The 16208-nt window shown below is 34.2% G+C and overlaps 1 protein-coding gene across 10 annotated transcripts in view; it reads right to left on the reverse strand.

Annotated features, from left to right (window-relative positions):
- THRB (thyroid hormone receptor beta) overlaps positions 1-16208 on the reverse strand; it is a 288188-nt gene that overhangs the window by 26717 nt on the left and 245263 nt on the right. For 5 of the 10 annotated variants that reach the window (XM_039343673.1, XM_039343665.1, XM_039343666.1 and 2 more), the window contains 3 exons: positions 10338-10485; positions 6300-6505; positions 1605-1751 (listed from right to left, as the gene is read on the reverse strand). In XM_039343673.1, coding sequence (XP_039199607.1) covers positions 1605-1751; positions 6300-6505; positions 10338-10485 — 501 coding nt within the window. Of the gene's footprint in view, positions 1-1604; positions 1752-6299; positions 6506-10337; positions 10486-12645; positions 12747-16208 lie in introns of all 10 variants that reach the window. The other 5 variants (XM_039343667.1, XM_039343668.1, XM_039343669.1 and 2 more) reach the window with 2 other exon arrangements.

Raw genomic sequence — 16208 nt, forward strand, 5'->3', positions numbered from 1 at the left:
TTAGTTATGTTCCCCTCTTTCCACTTTCTGTACTTGTCCTTTTTATCTTTCAATTTGTCAGAGAGTTCTTTATGCAGCCATGCTGGTTTAATCTTAGGTGCCGTGTCTCATGAAAGCTATCCAAAAATTATATGTAATGGGAGTGGGCAAATAGTTTCAATTTGGATTGAACACACTTTGTTTATTATAATATGAAAAGAGAAGCCCAATATAGGCATATTCTATGTTCTATGTAATCCATATTAAGCTATTCATTTATGGGCCTGCCCTTATATCTTTCATCTTCTCCAGGGAAAACAGCATCAATTTGAGTATAATCCTTTTCTCCTCCTCTATCCTCAGGAAGAACAGTCAAGGCAAGGAAATGGTGTAAGGAAGTACATGACCAGGTTCTTATAGCAGCAACAATATTCTGGATAATGGCCTACTACCATTGTGCACCAAACAGTTTTCTACATTGGAATGTAATGGGGGTTGTAGGAAAAAGACCATGGGAAAGAGAAACAGCAGGCAAGGTCTTAATATGAACCCACAGCCAGCAAATTAAGTTTCTCTTTTCCTAAGGGCTTGCAAAACAAGGTTGGGAAAAAATTAGACTGCAATGAGAATGGTTCTTTTGAGTTAGGCAACAGAAATAAAGGTATATACTGTAGTTTTACTAAAAGAAAAAGGTAGCCATTCTAAGCTATTAAACTGGAAGTAACAAATTGATCACTACCAAAGGTTAAGCATGATAAAAAATACATTATTTATCCATAAAATGACCCCGCTTCAGGGCATGTCTGATATACACAAAAATAACTTGAAAAAGATATGCTCTTTCTTAAGTATGCTCTATAGTTTGTTGCAAAAATGACTATAGGCTGTTCAGTTATATAGGACCTACATTTGAAAGATGGTTTACTCCATATTAAATTCTACTTTGATTTGAATTCACTTAGATAAAGAAGAGTGGCCCATGTATTTTTATAACTTCCTTTTAATTCTAAGCAGACATAATGGCACAGGGATTTCAGATCCTATCTTGGTAAATAGTAAGTCAAAATTCTGAGAGCCTAGCATACATCATAAAAGCAGTTCCTGGCCCTTTGACTGAATTCATGTTGCTACTTTACACCAGAGATAGACAGTACTTCATGAGTTTAGGCCTGCAAAACTGATGTCTGGCTTTGGAAGGGCTACAGAAAGCCACCTGGTGATACTGTGATGATACTAGAAAAAGAAATGAATGGCATTTTTCAGGGTGTTGGTGGAATTTGTTTTGCCCATTTACAGGTACTTAAGGATATTTTAAACTGTCCAAATTCCATCCAAAAGGGGCAAGATTGAATTAAGTATAGTAACAGGGAAAGATCCAGGATGAAAATACTCTTATTACCCTCTGGAAAAATCACTGAAAACTCTAAGATAAGATCTGATCTGTGCTGTCAAATGATGTTTTATTTCAGCCCACTTGTATTGGGTGCCTATATGCACAACATGGACCATATTTTTTCTTTTTTTTCGTTCTGAACTATTATAAGATAATACAAAGCATCTATGGACAACAACAATAATATCAACAATAAAAATGCTATCAAATTAAATAGAAAAGGAATTCATACCTCACAGAACATAGGCAACTTTTTGGCAAAATCCACCACTCTTGTGATTGCTGGTGTGATAATTTTTGTAAACTGGCTGAAAGCTTCTAAATCTACTTTCCCACCTTCTGGGGCATTTACTATTGGTGCTTGTCCAATATCCTCTGGCTAACAACAGAAAACAAAAACATTATAAGAATGTAATTTATTTACCATAAATATGGATTCTTTTTAAAACTGTGCAATGTTGGCAACTTAATTTTGCTTAATTTTAAGTCTTGGCTACTGTGTAAGATAAATTTACATCCATGTACATATGTTTTGATGTACCAGTGATTATTTGTGTAATAATCTGTGTATACTGCAAGTGTAATAACTACTTGCTAATTTTAAAAAAATAATGGAAGCAGTGTGGCAGCTTGTATATGAAAACCTAAATCTAAGGCTGTACCCTAGCCCATCTAAGAATATTCTTCCTTTGAAAACTAAAAAGATAGCCCATATTAACTCTTGCATAAACTGTATTTCTTATGTTTATTATGTATATACAGTATATGGATATGTATGTATGCATTTGTATAGTTACTACATGTTTATGTACTGTTATTCCCTTTGTTTTCTGATCACTACTCTTCACTGAAAGATCGTGACAAACAAAGGATATTTCTTCAGCTGGAACAGCCTAACAGATAAGATAAATAGATAGGAAAGAAATCAGTAAGGGCTTTTCAACTTTTTGTTACCTGCCCTGTTTTTGAAAATGGAATTAAGTTTGGAGATTCAGATCAAAGTTGTATAAGATTTTATTTCCTGTCTCTTAACCTAAAGCTGTATGAGTTGAACAATCCATACCCTGATATTTAAATTAAGATGCACTGTTAGAATACCTGAAAGACTGGGTTGGGGACAGATCATAACAGAGAAAATCTTTGTAGTTGCTAAGAGTTGACACCGGCTTGATGGCACATAATCAATCAATCAATTCTACTTTCTTGGAAAGGAAAACTGGCTTACAATTCTATGGCTATATCTAAATTAAAATTAGAAGAAACAAGAAAAGTTTCCAAGGTCTGTTGACAAGTCAGTTCCAATTTCTTCAGATGTCTTCCCAAAAGACTGCATCACCAAAGCACAAAGATACACAAGATTATGCAGTATTCTGCTGCAACACAGGAAGGATACCTATTCTAGAATTTTTAGATTATATTTAAAATAAATATAATTTTAGTGTTGGTACTCTTCCACATATTTATAACCAGTATTATATCCTTAAATAGGATGTTCTGACTGAGGAAATGACCTGGACCCAGTTTCCTATTCCCTAATGGAATCTCAGGATTGATCAGAAGTGCAATTTCACTTTCCTCCTTTAGGATCCTTCTAGAATTCCAAATATTAACTAACAAACAATTTTGTTGCTCAATTCAGTTTTTATTTATTAGTAGAGTTCAATTCAAAGATAATTTCTGCACCTGAATAGTACCAGATGTGTGGGGGTGTTTTTAGAATCCGTATACTTGGAATCCAAATTCAAATACTTGTCTAGTTCAAATTCATAAAGAAGCTGATACATAACAATGTGAGATATAGATTCAATAAAAAATAGTGTATACTACTTATAAATTATCTATTATCTGAATTTTCTTTTTAGCAGTAGTCAATTACCTGCCTTAGAGCCTAGTTTTTAATTTATTTTTATGTCAAAAAACCTCTGTACATGGATATGTATACTTTTCCTATATTTCAGCACATTAAAAAGTTCCCATAAAAGTTTCTGGTATTAACATTCAATATCTATGAATTAAAACGGTAATATGGATTACAGGTAGTACTTAATTTACAACAATGGGGGCCAGCATTTCCATTGCTAAGCAATGCAGTCATTAAGTAAGCTGTGCTCAATTTTATAACCTTTTTTGCTATGATTGTTAAGCAAATCACATGGTCATTAAGTAAATCCAGATTGCCCACTGACTTTGCTTTTTGGAAGCCTCCTAGAAAGCTCACAAATGATGATCATGTTATGCCTCAACTGTCATAAATTCATGTCAGCTACCAAGAACCTGAACTGCCCACATTTTGATCACATGACTGTGGGGACACTGTTGGTAGTAAGTGCAAGGACCAATCATAGATCACTTTTTCAGAGCTGTCATAACTTTGGAAGGTCATTAAATGAAAGACTGAAAGATGAAGGTTATCTGTTATTGTCATTGAAATTATGTCACCTAGTAATTTCTGTGAACAATCTATATAGTTATTTTCTGATCTTGCTATTGACAGCTATTTATATTAATATTAAATTATTATACTTAGTGTATTTGTTTATTTGTGTGATAGATATTTCTCTATGTTGTATGATTTTACAATTAGAAGAAAATAAGAAACTCTTATAAATTATTTAAACAAATACTCTAAATTAACTGCTCCAACTGACATGCTCTAGTTATTCCATGCACTACTATTTTTTTCCTACTTTCTTTATTCCACTGATGGAATGATTTATTCCTTATTACCATGAGTTCATAGATAACCCACTAGAGGGCAGCAAACAGATTAGTGTGTGTGTTTGACAGCCATCTAAGTGCTGAAAAATGTAGCTTGAGCAAAGATTTTGCTTTGGCAAAATTTAGGAACTGTAAACTATTCTAAGAATATTATGTGAAGAGATGAAATAAAGGGCCAGGACTTTGTTAAGAACAGGAGCCACTGGAAAGGCAATGTTTCATTTCACAGGCCAAAGAACTGCAACAGTCACATATTTTCAATTACAGTTCCAATCAGGGCAAAAAAGTTCCGGCACTTTTTTTGATGGAACTTTATAAGGTAGGCAAGGCAGGTTGTGTGACATGTGTGAGTTCCGGCACCTTTTTTTCTAGAAAAAAAGCACTGGTTCCAATTAAATTCATTTAGCCAAGGATGGGGTAATAATTTTAGGGCTTCCCATTCTCTGCCTGATTAACCCAGTTACAACAGGGAAAATGGAGTGATAGTGAAAGCCCTCACAACCAAATCAGTCCAATCAATGAAACAGAATTTGATAGTTCCACAAAAGACCTGCTGGATCAACAGAAGCCAAGCAGATTGCTCTTCACGCTGTATCATCTCCTAGCACTCTCCTTCATGCACCATGATTGTCCAGATGGAAGATCTTGAATTGAGATAACAAAGAAAAACACTTCAAGAAGAAAGTATATTTGGACTGCCTCCATTGTGGGCTGATGATATACTGTACTGCTGTAAGTACATATCCTCTAGAAATAATGGGTTGTCTTCATTCAGGGCAAGGAGCTGTATGGATGGGGCCAGGAGAAGTGCAGCACATCAGTGCCTTAATAACTATCTTTTCATCATTTAATGTAATTACATTTCTATTCCCTGGGGCAAAATAACCTATTTTTCTTGCCCTTCTTTAATGTATTTAATGTAGGAAAATCATTGTGATAACCCATAATTTGAACATTTAAACTTTATTTTTCAAAAACTTCCTAAAAGTGACTAGACTCACTGTATGTTGTTTTATTTTCCATTTAGTTTAGAAGGTGCACAACCTCTGATTGTTCATGCCCTCTAAGAGTATTACTGAATTATAGTTTTTAATATGATAGGAGCAAAAATTGTAAATAAATTGGGAATAATCATATAAGATCATAAACTTTAATTAATATAATTTAGTTTTTTTTAACCTTGTTTCTACCCATTTTTTTTATTCTGTTCTAATCCATTTTTGACTGTGGACCTTTGACTGAAAAAATTTACCCTATTGGTTTAGAATTCTCTCCATCTAACAGAGAAAATTATGGAATGCTTGAAAGCTCCAGTAATACAATATATTTCATTTTTTAAAAGTAAGGACTGATGATTCTTATATTATTCTACCATTATCCAAAACTAAATCCTTCTCCTGTAGAAGGAGCTGTTATAACTTGAAAGTTAAAAAATATATAAAATGGATAAGGATAATAATTTATAATATTTGGCCTCTATTAAACTAGAATAGTTGAATATTAGAACATGCCATAAGAATATAAAAAAATAACAGTCCCTATGCTATGATGGTCCCAATGACATCAGTGGTTTCCATGGAGTTTTATCAGAGGATTACTATTAAGGATTTTTGTTTACTTATTGCAATAACTATGTGAGAAATAACCATGTGTTCATAATCTATTGTGTTCTATTTAAAAAAAATAATTACTGCATGGTACAATAAAAGTCTTTTCTCCATATAATAAGTATTCTGTATTATTAATTTACTACTCACTGCTTTAAAATATGATGGCATGCACTAATACAGATGGTATTAAAACACAGTTAAACAAATGAATGGAGGGCCAGTATATCAGGGAATATTAAGCAGAAGCATTGCATGCAGTCATATAATTCAGACATAGAGGGCAATGGACTCCCATCTATGTAAACCTTTGGCAGCTTAGGGTGGTATTTACATCTGGGAGGAGCTCAAGGGTGGCAGTGAATGGGGTGAGAATGCAAATGGATGGGCTAGAATTTGCTTTCTGCAGTTTGAAGAGGGATTTTGAGATCCTTGCTTATTTCTTGCTATATTAATCCTATAATATAGATTTTAGGCTTCTTCCATCAAAATGGCAAAAATCTATCCTATGAATGGTGAGCAAGTACATTTACTATGATGTACACTTTCATCACAGAGCTCATCTGGATAAGGAAAAGGCAGTTCTAAATAGTAGCACATACCAAAAATTTCCTTTTCTGTTTCCAGTGACTTCCTTGTGCATTTGTGGCCACATGTGCTTCTGTAACGATTTTAATAAGCTCCCATTCTTCATCTGTTGGTTCAGGTTTCACTCCTATTGTTTTCTGTAATTCTTCTCGACGTCTTTTCTCCCGATTTTCCTCAATCAGTTTTCTTTTTGCTAATCGTTTGCTGTCATCCAACACCACTAATGAGAAAAGAATATATTATAGAAAAGGAGACTAGAAATAGACCTCACTATCTCTTTTGATTATTCAGGTAATACTACTCAATACCTTAATAATTGAGTAGGAATGATTGGTAGTGGACAAATAACAGGATGATTAGCCAGGGAAAAATCTGAAGTTTTTATAACTAATCACGCACATCTTCCAAATCCAAGTGAATTCCAAATAATGGAAATTCATGGAGAAAAACCAAATATTTCAATGCGATTATGTTTGGCCTATTCTATGCTATTGCAAACTGAGCTTCAAAAAAAATCCTTGTCAGATCTCTTAGAAGGGTATCATGTCTTCAAGATCAAAAGATGAGACACAGAATCTTATGATAAAATATTTCAGTTTTGTGTACTTTTCAAAATGAGAAAGAATGCAGAAGTAGCTGGGATAATCACATGATTTTCCATATCCAATGAAATATGAGGAAATCATGCAGCTATTCCACTATCAGCCATCACCTGACTGTGAGGCTAAGATGAAAGAGCTTTACATGAAGATTCTCCCTTATGAATATATGAAGGATTACATAAAGAGAGAATCCTGGCTGACCATCAATTGACTGTGATATAGAGGAGCCTTAAGTACAAACTTTCTCTTCACATAACCACTGAATATATGGCAAGGACATTTATGAGGCCTTTCCCATACCGTGAAGATGTATTCTCCTGTCCTGGAAAACTGGAGAAAATATGGACAGTCACTGCCCTCACATGAGAGTATGAACAATGATTTCTACTGCTGTTTATTGTATTATTGAGAGAGAAGGGAGAGACCCTTCCCATTCTTTGTCAACTTCCTTTCTGCCCCTGCCCTAGCACAGATTCCTTAATGCTGATGATGGTGATCGTTGTTCTTTTATGCTGCTGGGAAAACTGCTAATGCTGGAGCAGTGGGGTCCCCCACAATCATAGAGGTTACAATAGGGAGGTTGCTGATAGGAATATTAACCTTAAAGAATACAGTACAACTTTCATAAGGGACTCATATTTACACCAGGCAAAAAGAGAAAAAATGGCTGCCAAACAATACTTTGTTCTTTCCAAGAGCCAAAAGGGAAATGGCCACAGATATACAAAGGCTAGGATCATCTGGGATGGATGGTCCTGTGGCAGGCCAGTTGGGGCCCTACATCAGGGGTCGGCAACCTAAAACGGTGAAAGAGCCACTTGGACCCGTTTCCCTCACAAAAAAAAAACCTGGGAACTGCAGAATGTGTGCATGCGTGTACGCATGTACACGCATGTGCACACACATAACGGGGCTTGATTCTGAATTGAGTGCACTGACCAAAAAGCGAGGTAAAAATATGATAAATGAATGACACTTCCCTCCCCAACAATTACAGAGTGGTACTTCATCCCTTCTTGACAATCTTGACCTAGACGCGAGGGGCGGCACAAATGATTTCAATGAAATCATTTTCATGGGTATTGCCAGCGTAGAACATGGATAAAGAACTCGGCTTGCCAGCGAGGCTTGCAAACTCGGCTCCTGCAAGGGAAGCTCCTTCCCCGAAGCATGCAATTGCTCAGAGCCCATTCCAAAAGGTGCTGCTTCCCTGGCAGGAGCCGAGTTTGCAAGCCTCATTGGCAAGCCGAGAAAACCAAAGGTCCGGAGGGTTCCCTCCTGCTTTCGGGGTTTTTCTCACCTGCCCGCCTGGGTGGAGAGCCTGTGCTCCCCTTCTCCTGTGGCTGGGGAAAGAGGGCTGGTCCCGAGCCTGTCTTGGAGGACTTTTTAGTCCCCAGATACCCCCACCCCCTCCCCCGTCAGCCCAGGACTAGGAGGGAATCCTCCAGACTTTGTTTTTCCGACTTGCCAATGAGGCTTGCAAACTTGGCTCCTGCCAGGGAAGCAGCACCTTTTGGGACGGGCTCTGAGCAATTGCATGCTTCAGGGAAGGAGCACGGAGGCCTGCAAGCAGGCAGGCAGGCAGATGCTGGGCAGCACGAACTAAGCAGCGATCAAAACCCCAAAACCTTTTGCGTTCGTTTGCAAAGAAGCAGTGAAAGCCGGTCCAGCTGGTTGTCGGGATGTGGAACTGGGCTGTGGACGTCAGGCCTTGTTCACCTGCAATGCTGGAGCCTCCCACACCAACCGGTAGGTCTTCCGTGCCACTCCGCTTGGACCACCGGCTTCTTGCTAAAGGGCTGTTCAACTTTTTTAGTCCTATTTTTTTTTGACACTGCACGTGGCTGGGAGCCGCAGGAGACGGCTGAAAGAGCTGCATGCGGCTCTGGAGCTGCGGGTTGTCGACCCGTGCCCTACAGGTTGCCAATTTCTTTCGGACTCTTCCTCCACTGAATCAAGACGTTTTCATGGTGGAAGTCTTATAGTATTTTTTACTGAAAACACTTGTCTTTAGCCTGCCTCAGTGACATGGCAATTGCCCAGAGACTCTGGTGTGAGAACATATCCTCCATAGTTGGCAGACTAGCCATTGTAGAGATTGGAAAAAAGGGATAATCAGTCTGGAGTTCGATCCCATTGACTCAGCCCTCCATCCTTCTGAGATTGGTAAAAAGAACCTAGATTATTGGGGACAATATGCTAACACTGTAAACCATTCAGAAAGTGCTATAAAGCACTATGGAGTGGTATATAAGTCTAAGTGTTATTGCTACCATATTATATGACACAGTGGAGAAGACAGAAAATGAGATTTCTGGTCAAGATATACCTCTAAGAAAGTAACACTAACTCTCTTTATCACTAAATGATAAAGCATTTTACTACTAACATTTTATCCCAAATCTAGAGAAAAAATGCTGCATGGAAATATGCTGTCCAAAATTATTGTGTCTAATCATGCCTACTCAATGGTACAGAACCCATTTAGCATGCAACTTTTTAATTAAAAGGAAGAAGGAGAGGTATATGAAAAACCTAATTTTCATACCTGAAGAGACATTGCTAATCAGAATAGACATAAGCATAAGCACCTAGATAAAATCCTGTTGGATCAGAGCAAGCACTACCAAAAATAGTGTACAGCTTCTACTAAATATTTAGAAAACCCAGATAATTGAGCACAGTGCTACTGTTCCAGTCTTATATTGCTCAACAAATAGTATTTAGAAGTACATTACCTGGGATATTAAGATAATATATAGACATCGTGATTAGTAATTTAATTATTCATGAGCTAAGTAGCTTGGAATTTTTTTATATGTATTTAAACAATTATACACCTCTTTACACATATAGAAGTTTTGAAAAAAATGGATTACTTTAATATTTTTAATATGATTTTTGTTATATTCTTATAAACCATTAAGACTAATATGCTGAGGCTGCAATTTTTAATTATAATTACTCCAATTCACATTAATTAAGATGCTCCTGCAAATTTGCTGAGAAACTTTGGGAATACAACCTTGCAAAGAGTTAATTTTGCAGCCATATATTCTATTTTCTTAAAAGTGAAATAGTGTTCCCTTTAGTTCTGACTAAAAATAAAACAAACAACCGCAGGATGACTCATGCAACATTATCCAACTTCCCATTTTCCCAAATCTTTAAGCTTGATTCCCCCCCCCCTCCTCTGCAGGACTTTGCTCAGAAATCTTCCCACTTCTGTGACAGAAATTATTCATCTTCTTAATATTGCACAAAATCATTTGGCCAGAAGAAAGCATAATCTTTTCAAGAGTTAACAGAAAATTAAAGCTCAGAAAAAAATAATCAATATTTTCAACTGGCATATAATATAAATTAAAAATTGAAATAAAAAACTGATTATCACAAAAATTGAAATAAACATATCTAAAGAAAACAAACAGGAAATTTAAAAAAGCTTACAATCTGTTGCCATGCCAACATAGATGCATTTCTTGAAGCGACATTCCTGGCATTGGTTTCTTGTGACTTTGTCTATTACACATTTTCCTTCGTATTTACAGGAGTAAGTTGGATGAAGATTTTTTTGAATTGTTCTTCGGAAAAATCCCTGTGTGAATAAGAATTTACAAAATTTTACCAAATCACTGATTTTTCTGTATAAAGTACGCAGGACATTTTACTTTGGTATTTATTTATAAACCCTTAAGAATATGCGATTTGATTCTGGAATTATATTTTCTTTGGCCACTCTGTCTACTGGGAATTTGAAGCTTAACTATAATATTAAGTTAGGCATCAGTTTTACGTCTTATTTCATTTTTTAAAAGATAACTTTAGAAGTAACTCCTGACAAATAAGAACATGTCTCATGCTGCACCTGATTTCAACTATTTAATTGGAGAAATTGTACTCAACTGTACTCAACTTTTGTTTAGTTACTATAGATGAGCTGATTTAAAGGACAGAAGATTAAAAGGTCTGATGGATTTTTCCGGTTCATGGACTGTTTTCTAAAAGAAAATAATGATTAGTAATTCTTGTATACTGCTGACATCCTACTCGTACAAGTAATCTGTGACCTCTGTAAAAAATTACCTTCTGGTAAACTGTAATGTTACTGATACATAAAATTTGAATGCACATTAGATAGGTATTAAATTAGATTTTATAGCATGACACTTTAGATGGATTCAGTTCACAGACATTTTGACCAAACAGATCCCAAGAGTATTTTTTAGGCTGTACTTTATTTATCTGAAATGTATAAGAATGGCTTAGCTATAATTTTTGTTTATAACATACAATGAAATCTCTTTTAAGGTTAACCTAATGTATATAAAACAGTATCTCATTTCCATTTGCTATGCTGATATATGAAGAAACCAGAAGCTGAAACTAGCTCTAAAGAGAGGAGAACCTCTTTACCATTTACCTCTCTTACAGTTTTGAAGATGAATTATAGACTCAGTGAAATCAGTGGCCACATACCTGGTACCACTTTGACAGTATGCTACAGAACTAAAATAAAAAATGAAAAATTCTTTGGTGCAGTAAATTATGATTTATTTAATTAATTATAAATTGATTAACAATTTTATTAGGAGGATTATGAAACAAAGACCTCTGTTAAGAATACTATTACAAAGTGATTTATAAAATACATTAGCAAAATTTACTGCATCCTAAAGATGGCTAATTCACACACTGCATTAAGCCATTATGTAGTTTGACTTAGTGTGATGTGTGAACTGTTTCATTTATTTATCAGTGAGGTAGATGCAAGAAAAATCCAGTTTCTAAATATTTTTACAGCATAACTAGTGGCCAGCTTGAGGCCTTTGGAAGCCCCTAAGAACATGCTAGTAGAATTTAGTAGCAAATAACTTATTTTAAGCTAAATAAATACTATATTGCATACATCTCTGACAGATTTAGCACAACGATTTTTATTTTTATTAAAAAATAAGTATCCTGAACTCTACCACAAAAAAATTAATTAAAATTCTTTCTTTGCTTTTAGTGATTACTAGTCACCATGTCACCTTCTTTCACTTTGCAGCTGTAGAAAAAAAAATCCTTGCCCACTTCTGCTTTAAAATTGACATAAACGTATAGCTGGTGGTGACTACAAAGGAAGATATGTTTGATACGTGGCCTTGAGAGAACAGGACTCAATTCCAAGTCATTAATAAAGGACCGAAGGTAAAGGACAGCAAGTAAAACATAATCCCAGTCAGTACAACTAATTTCTTATATAAAACACTGCAGGATCCAATCCGAATCAGTCAATGGGACCAGATGTTTAGTTCTGCAAGCTTTCAGACTAGTGCTAGTGGGGACTAGTATTTATTTACACATAAATATTATGCACAGAATAGTCCAAAGCAAGTTTTTGAAAATGCTGAGACCCTTCTTTCTGTGAAGATAATTACAAAGAAGAGGGAGATAAAAGAGTAAGACTGCAACTAATCAATAAAAAGAAGGGAGGAAGTCATAATTCTAGACTGTATTTTCTTTTTCTTATACCTCATATGATTTTTTATTGTTATTGTATATTAAAATTCTAAAATCAATCAATAAAATGGGAGCCTTTTTTCTATTGCAAGCACAAACATTATTTTGTGATATTATAAAAGGAATATTCTTGTTTTGCTATATATAACATATGCTGTCTCTACATGGCATTTAAACCAATGTGATATCTATAATAGGAGATCAAACTAACTTATGATTTCTAGCTCTTATTCATTTACACTGCTATCATTACCTTGCAACCTTCACAAGTGATACAACGATAGTGATATCCAGTGGCCTTGTCACCACAAACAACACATAACTCATCCTTGTCTAAATAACTGGGTATGTACCCTGCAAAGAATTAAGAGAGAAAGAAAGTTTATCATTGCAAAAACTAAATTTGAAAAGAATCCCTGTTACTTAATGCATGTTAATATAACTTACTACTCTGACATAACAGTTTCTTAAACAGAGGCAGAAAATACATAGATATTAAACAGTCTGAATCAAGATATCATAAAATACGAAAAGAAAATAATTTAGGAAGCTAAAATTGCTAAAGAAAACATAGTTGCCAGGATTAACATGCATCTACACATTGCACAATTTTGAGAGTTGACACCCAAATATCTTAAAGTTGCCAAGGTTGAATAAAACTGGCCTAGAAGAATGGTGAATAATAGATTAATATTTGGAAGAAACCTTAGACCTAATAGAGATTATACTTAACATAAATTAACATAAAACTCTAAGCTATTCATGATGCTATTGTCAGTCAAATAGGAAACTTGGAGATTACAAAGACTGCATTTTAGGGGTCTTGTGGCTTCTAAATATCTGGGCCCATTTTTTTCCCCTTGCCAAATGATTCTTACTTTTCTTCTTCCATCCATCTCTGAAAGGCTGCAGATACTTTTAATCAGTTTCTCTCTGTAGGTCAGTTATGGGAACAAAACTGACTGGAAATTGTCGGACTTCATGTACATTCTTTTTTCTGTAGGTTAGGTAACACCTACTAGAATTAGTTTTTGCTGATTTTTAAAAAAACGATCGCACCCCAAATTTAGATTTGTCTGCTGCCCATCTTGCTTAATTTGTGAGGGATAAGGGGATTTGTCCAGCTGTCACAGGAATTTTCAATAATATGTATTAAAGCTTGATGGTATAAGAAAAAAAGTTTGTGCAACTAATTCTTAACAGTGTAAAATACATTTCCCTAGGGAATACTATATAAAGATGGAAGAAATGTTATTATTTAGATTTAGAGGTCCATGTGGTCAGTTTATGTGGGTTGTGTGTGTATCACTGTTATGTTCAATGTTTATAATGATTAAAACTGAGAAATAAGATACACGTTTGCATAGAATATAAACCTAAATACAGTTTTTTCTTTAGCTTTATTAAAAGAGATTTATTTGGATTTACCTCTCTCTGTGTTAGTGGGAACATAAAGGGAGCTCAGACACTTACTTCTGAATCTGAGGCTCTTGGCCCAAAATTACCAGTAACAAGCACTAGCAGGAGTCACTGCAATATTTACCACATTTGAGCTTTTTAAAATATATCACAGAGGATTGCTGATATATTAACGATATTGTAATAGTAGTGATATTGATAAAGAGTGCCTGCCTCTCTTGTACAACTGAATTTTCAAATTTATTTTTGCTGCTAATGCTTCAAGGGAGTGAATTACATTTCATTCCTGGAAGCAAAAATATGTCAGTTCTTTCTATACAGAAAGAATACTCTTTTAAAGAAAATTGTGTTCTGTTCAAGCTGTAGAGGGTTACCTGAGCAAATGGTGAAAGCCTCTGGCTATTTCCAACCTCTTTGATAAGAACTATTCATGAACATGCCAACTGCAAGTCTTGCTCTTAAATCTGTGTTGTATTGTTTTTAAATATATTGAACCAGACTCGAATCAGTCTTATTGACTTGAAGAAGATTCATTTTATAGTAATATGAGATATGAATTAATATATGACTAACAATCAAATTAAATCCTAGCTCAAATTAAGAAATATATCCCTAAATTTAAGGTAGAATCAATTGCTGCATAAGACAGATAGAACTAGATTAGTTTCTTAGACAAGTCCACTTAGCTGCTTTTTGAATCATTTGTCTGCTTTGAAAAATATGGAAGATCATGGTATATGTGCTAAATTCAAACATTTTAGAATATAAGAAGAATATACTCCCACTCCATTGCCCCATCAAAATTTTTGTCAATGTATTTATTGGCACTCAGTAAAAATGTGTTAAAAATAAATGAACAGATACACAATAAACACTCTATGGTTGTTCAATTAAACAATTTGCTTATTGATAAACTGTTAGATATTTTGAAGAGAAATAGAATATACAATGCTGTGATTAATATTGTCTAAAACATGCATAATGCCTATACAATATTAAAGAAAAAGGAAATCATACTTTTTTACTTTTCTAAATGATCCTTTGAATTGGAAAGTTCTTGTAGAATGAATTATATAGGTTTTCATTTCCCTAATATTCTAGGAGAAGTATGGATTATGTTAACCAATGTATCCCAACATAGAAATTCCCTTTCAGCATTTCCACATATGTTGCTTTAGCATATATCTTTTTAAAAAATAATTGTTATTAAAGAATCTTTTACAAAGTTAAAAAATAAATACAAAAATAAAAGTACAAACGATAAAGAACAAAATAAAGTGAAGAAAAAGTATTTAAAGAAGCAATTTATGATTTTCCTTGCAATAGTTATAGACAATACTTGATACAATTTCCCTCTTCACAATTACATAACATAATTCCCATCTCCTCATATACATATACAACATATAAAGTTAGTAAATTCAGAAATCACTAGTTTCTAATCTTTTATAACAGTAATAGTTATTACTTCTCTAATCAAACAAGTTAATTTAGGCAATTTCTGTAAAGTTCTACCATCTTTGCTATTCATCCTTGGTTGAGGGTATTTTTATACTATTCATCATTGTGCATGTAGTAATCTTGTTGCTGTTACCATATATAACACCAATAATCCATGAGTTACTTTAGCATATAATAAAGATCCTGATTTTTTTTCATCTTGATTAATTTTCTGAAATTTAAATGTAGCTAAGATTTTAAATGAAAGTTCTCAAAGTTCTCTAACAGCTGGGACTTTATGATTTAAGTATAAAACATGTACATTTCATAATGTTTGTTATTTAGAATTAAGATTGTACTCTGCCTATTATGTAGATCCCTTTTTTCACAAGCCATGCAACTTTTATAAGCACATTTTGCTCAGAATTAAAAACTTAGAAATTTACCTTCTTTTAAGGAATAATTTAAAAATATAAAGGTATGATTCTTAATTTTTAGGTACTAGCCAATAGAAACATAGTGGCAAGTATAACAAATAAAAGTCAAGTTATTCAGAGTTACGTGAAATAAATACAAAGAGCTTGTAAAGCCAACTGTGAACACCTGCTTTAAATCTTAATTTTGTTTAATGAGATAATATTAAGACTTTGCTAACAGCAAGAAAAATATGCATGTAAAATTAAAAAAAAATCAATTGTGGATCAATAGTGTCCCAAATGTTTATATTACAGCTGTCTGCCTTCAAGAGAGGATTAGTTGATCAAATTTTTATCAAGGCTTGGCTGAAAGCATCTCATAAAATATGTTTATAATTTCCATTACAATGGGATCAACAAATATGTTACACTATATTTGCTGACCAAGAAAATGATCACAAATTGTTTGTACAGTCATATGAGCTTCATTCATTGACAGCAACATATTACTGCCAAATATTTGGAAAGCTTTTATATTTAC

Source organism: Crotalus tigris, unplaced genomic scaffold, assembly GCF_016545835.1.
Source record: "Crotalus tigris isolate CLP2741 ecotype Arizona unplaced genomic scaffold, ASM1654583v1 scf7180000017871.4482833, whole genome shotgun sequence".
NCBI classification, from domain to species: domain Eukaryota; kingdom Metazoa; phylum Chordata; class Lepidosauria; order Squamata; family Viperidae; genus Crotalus; species Crotalus tigris.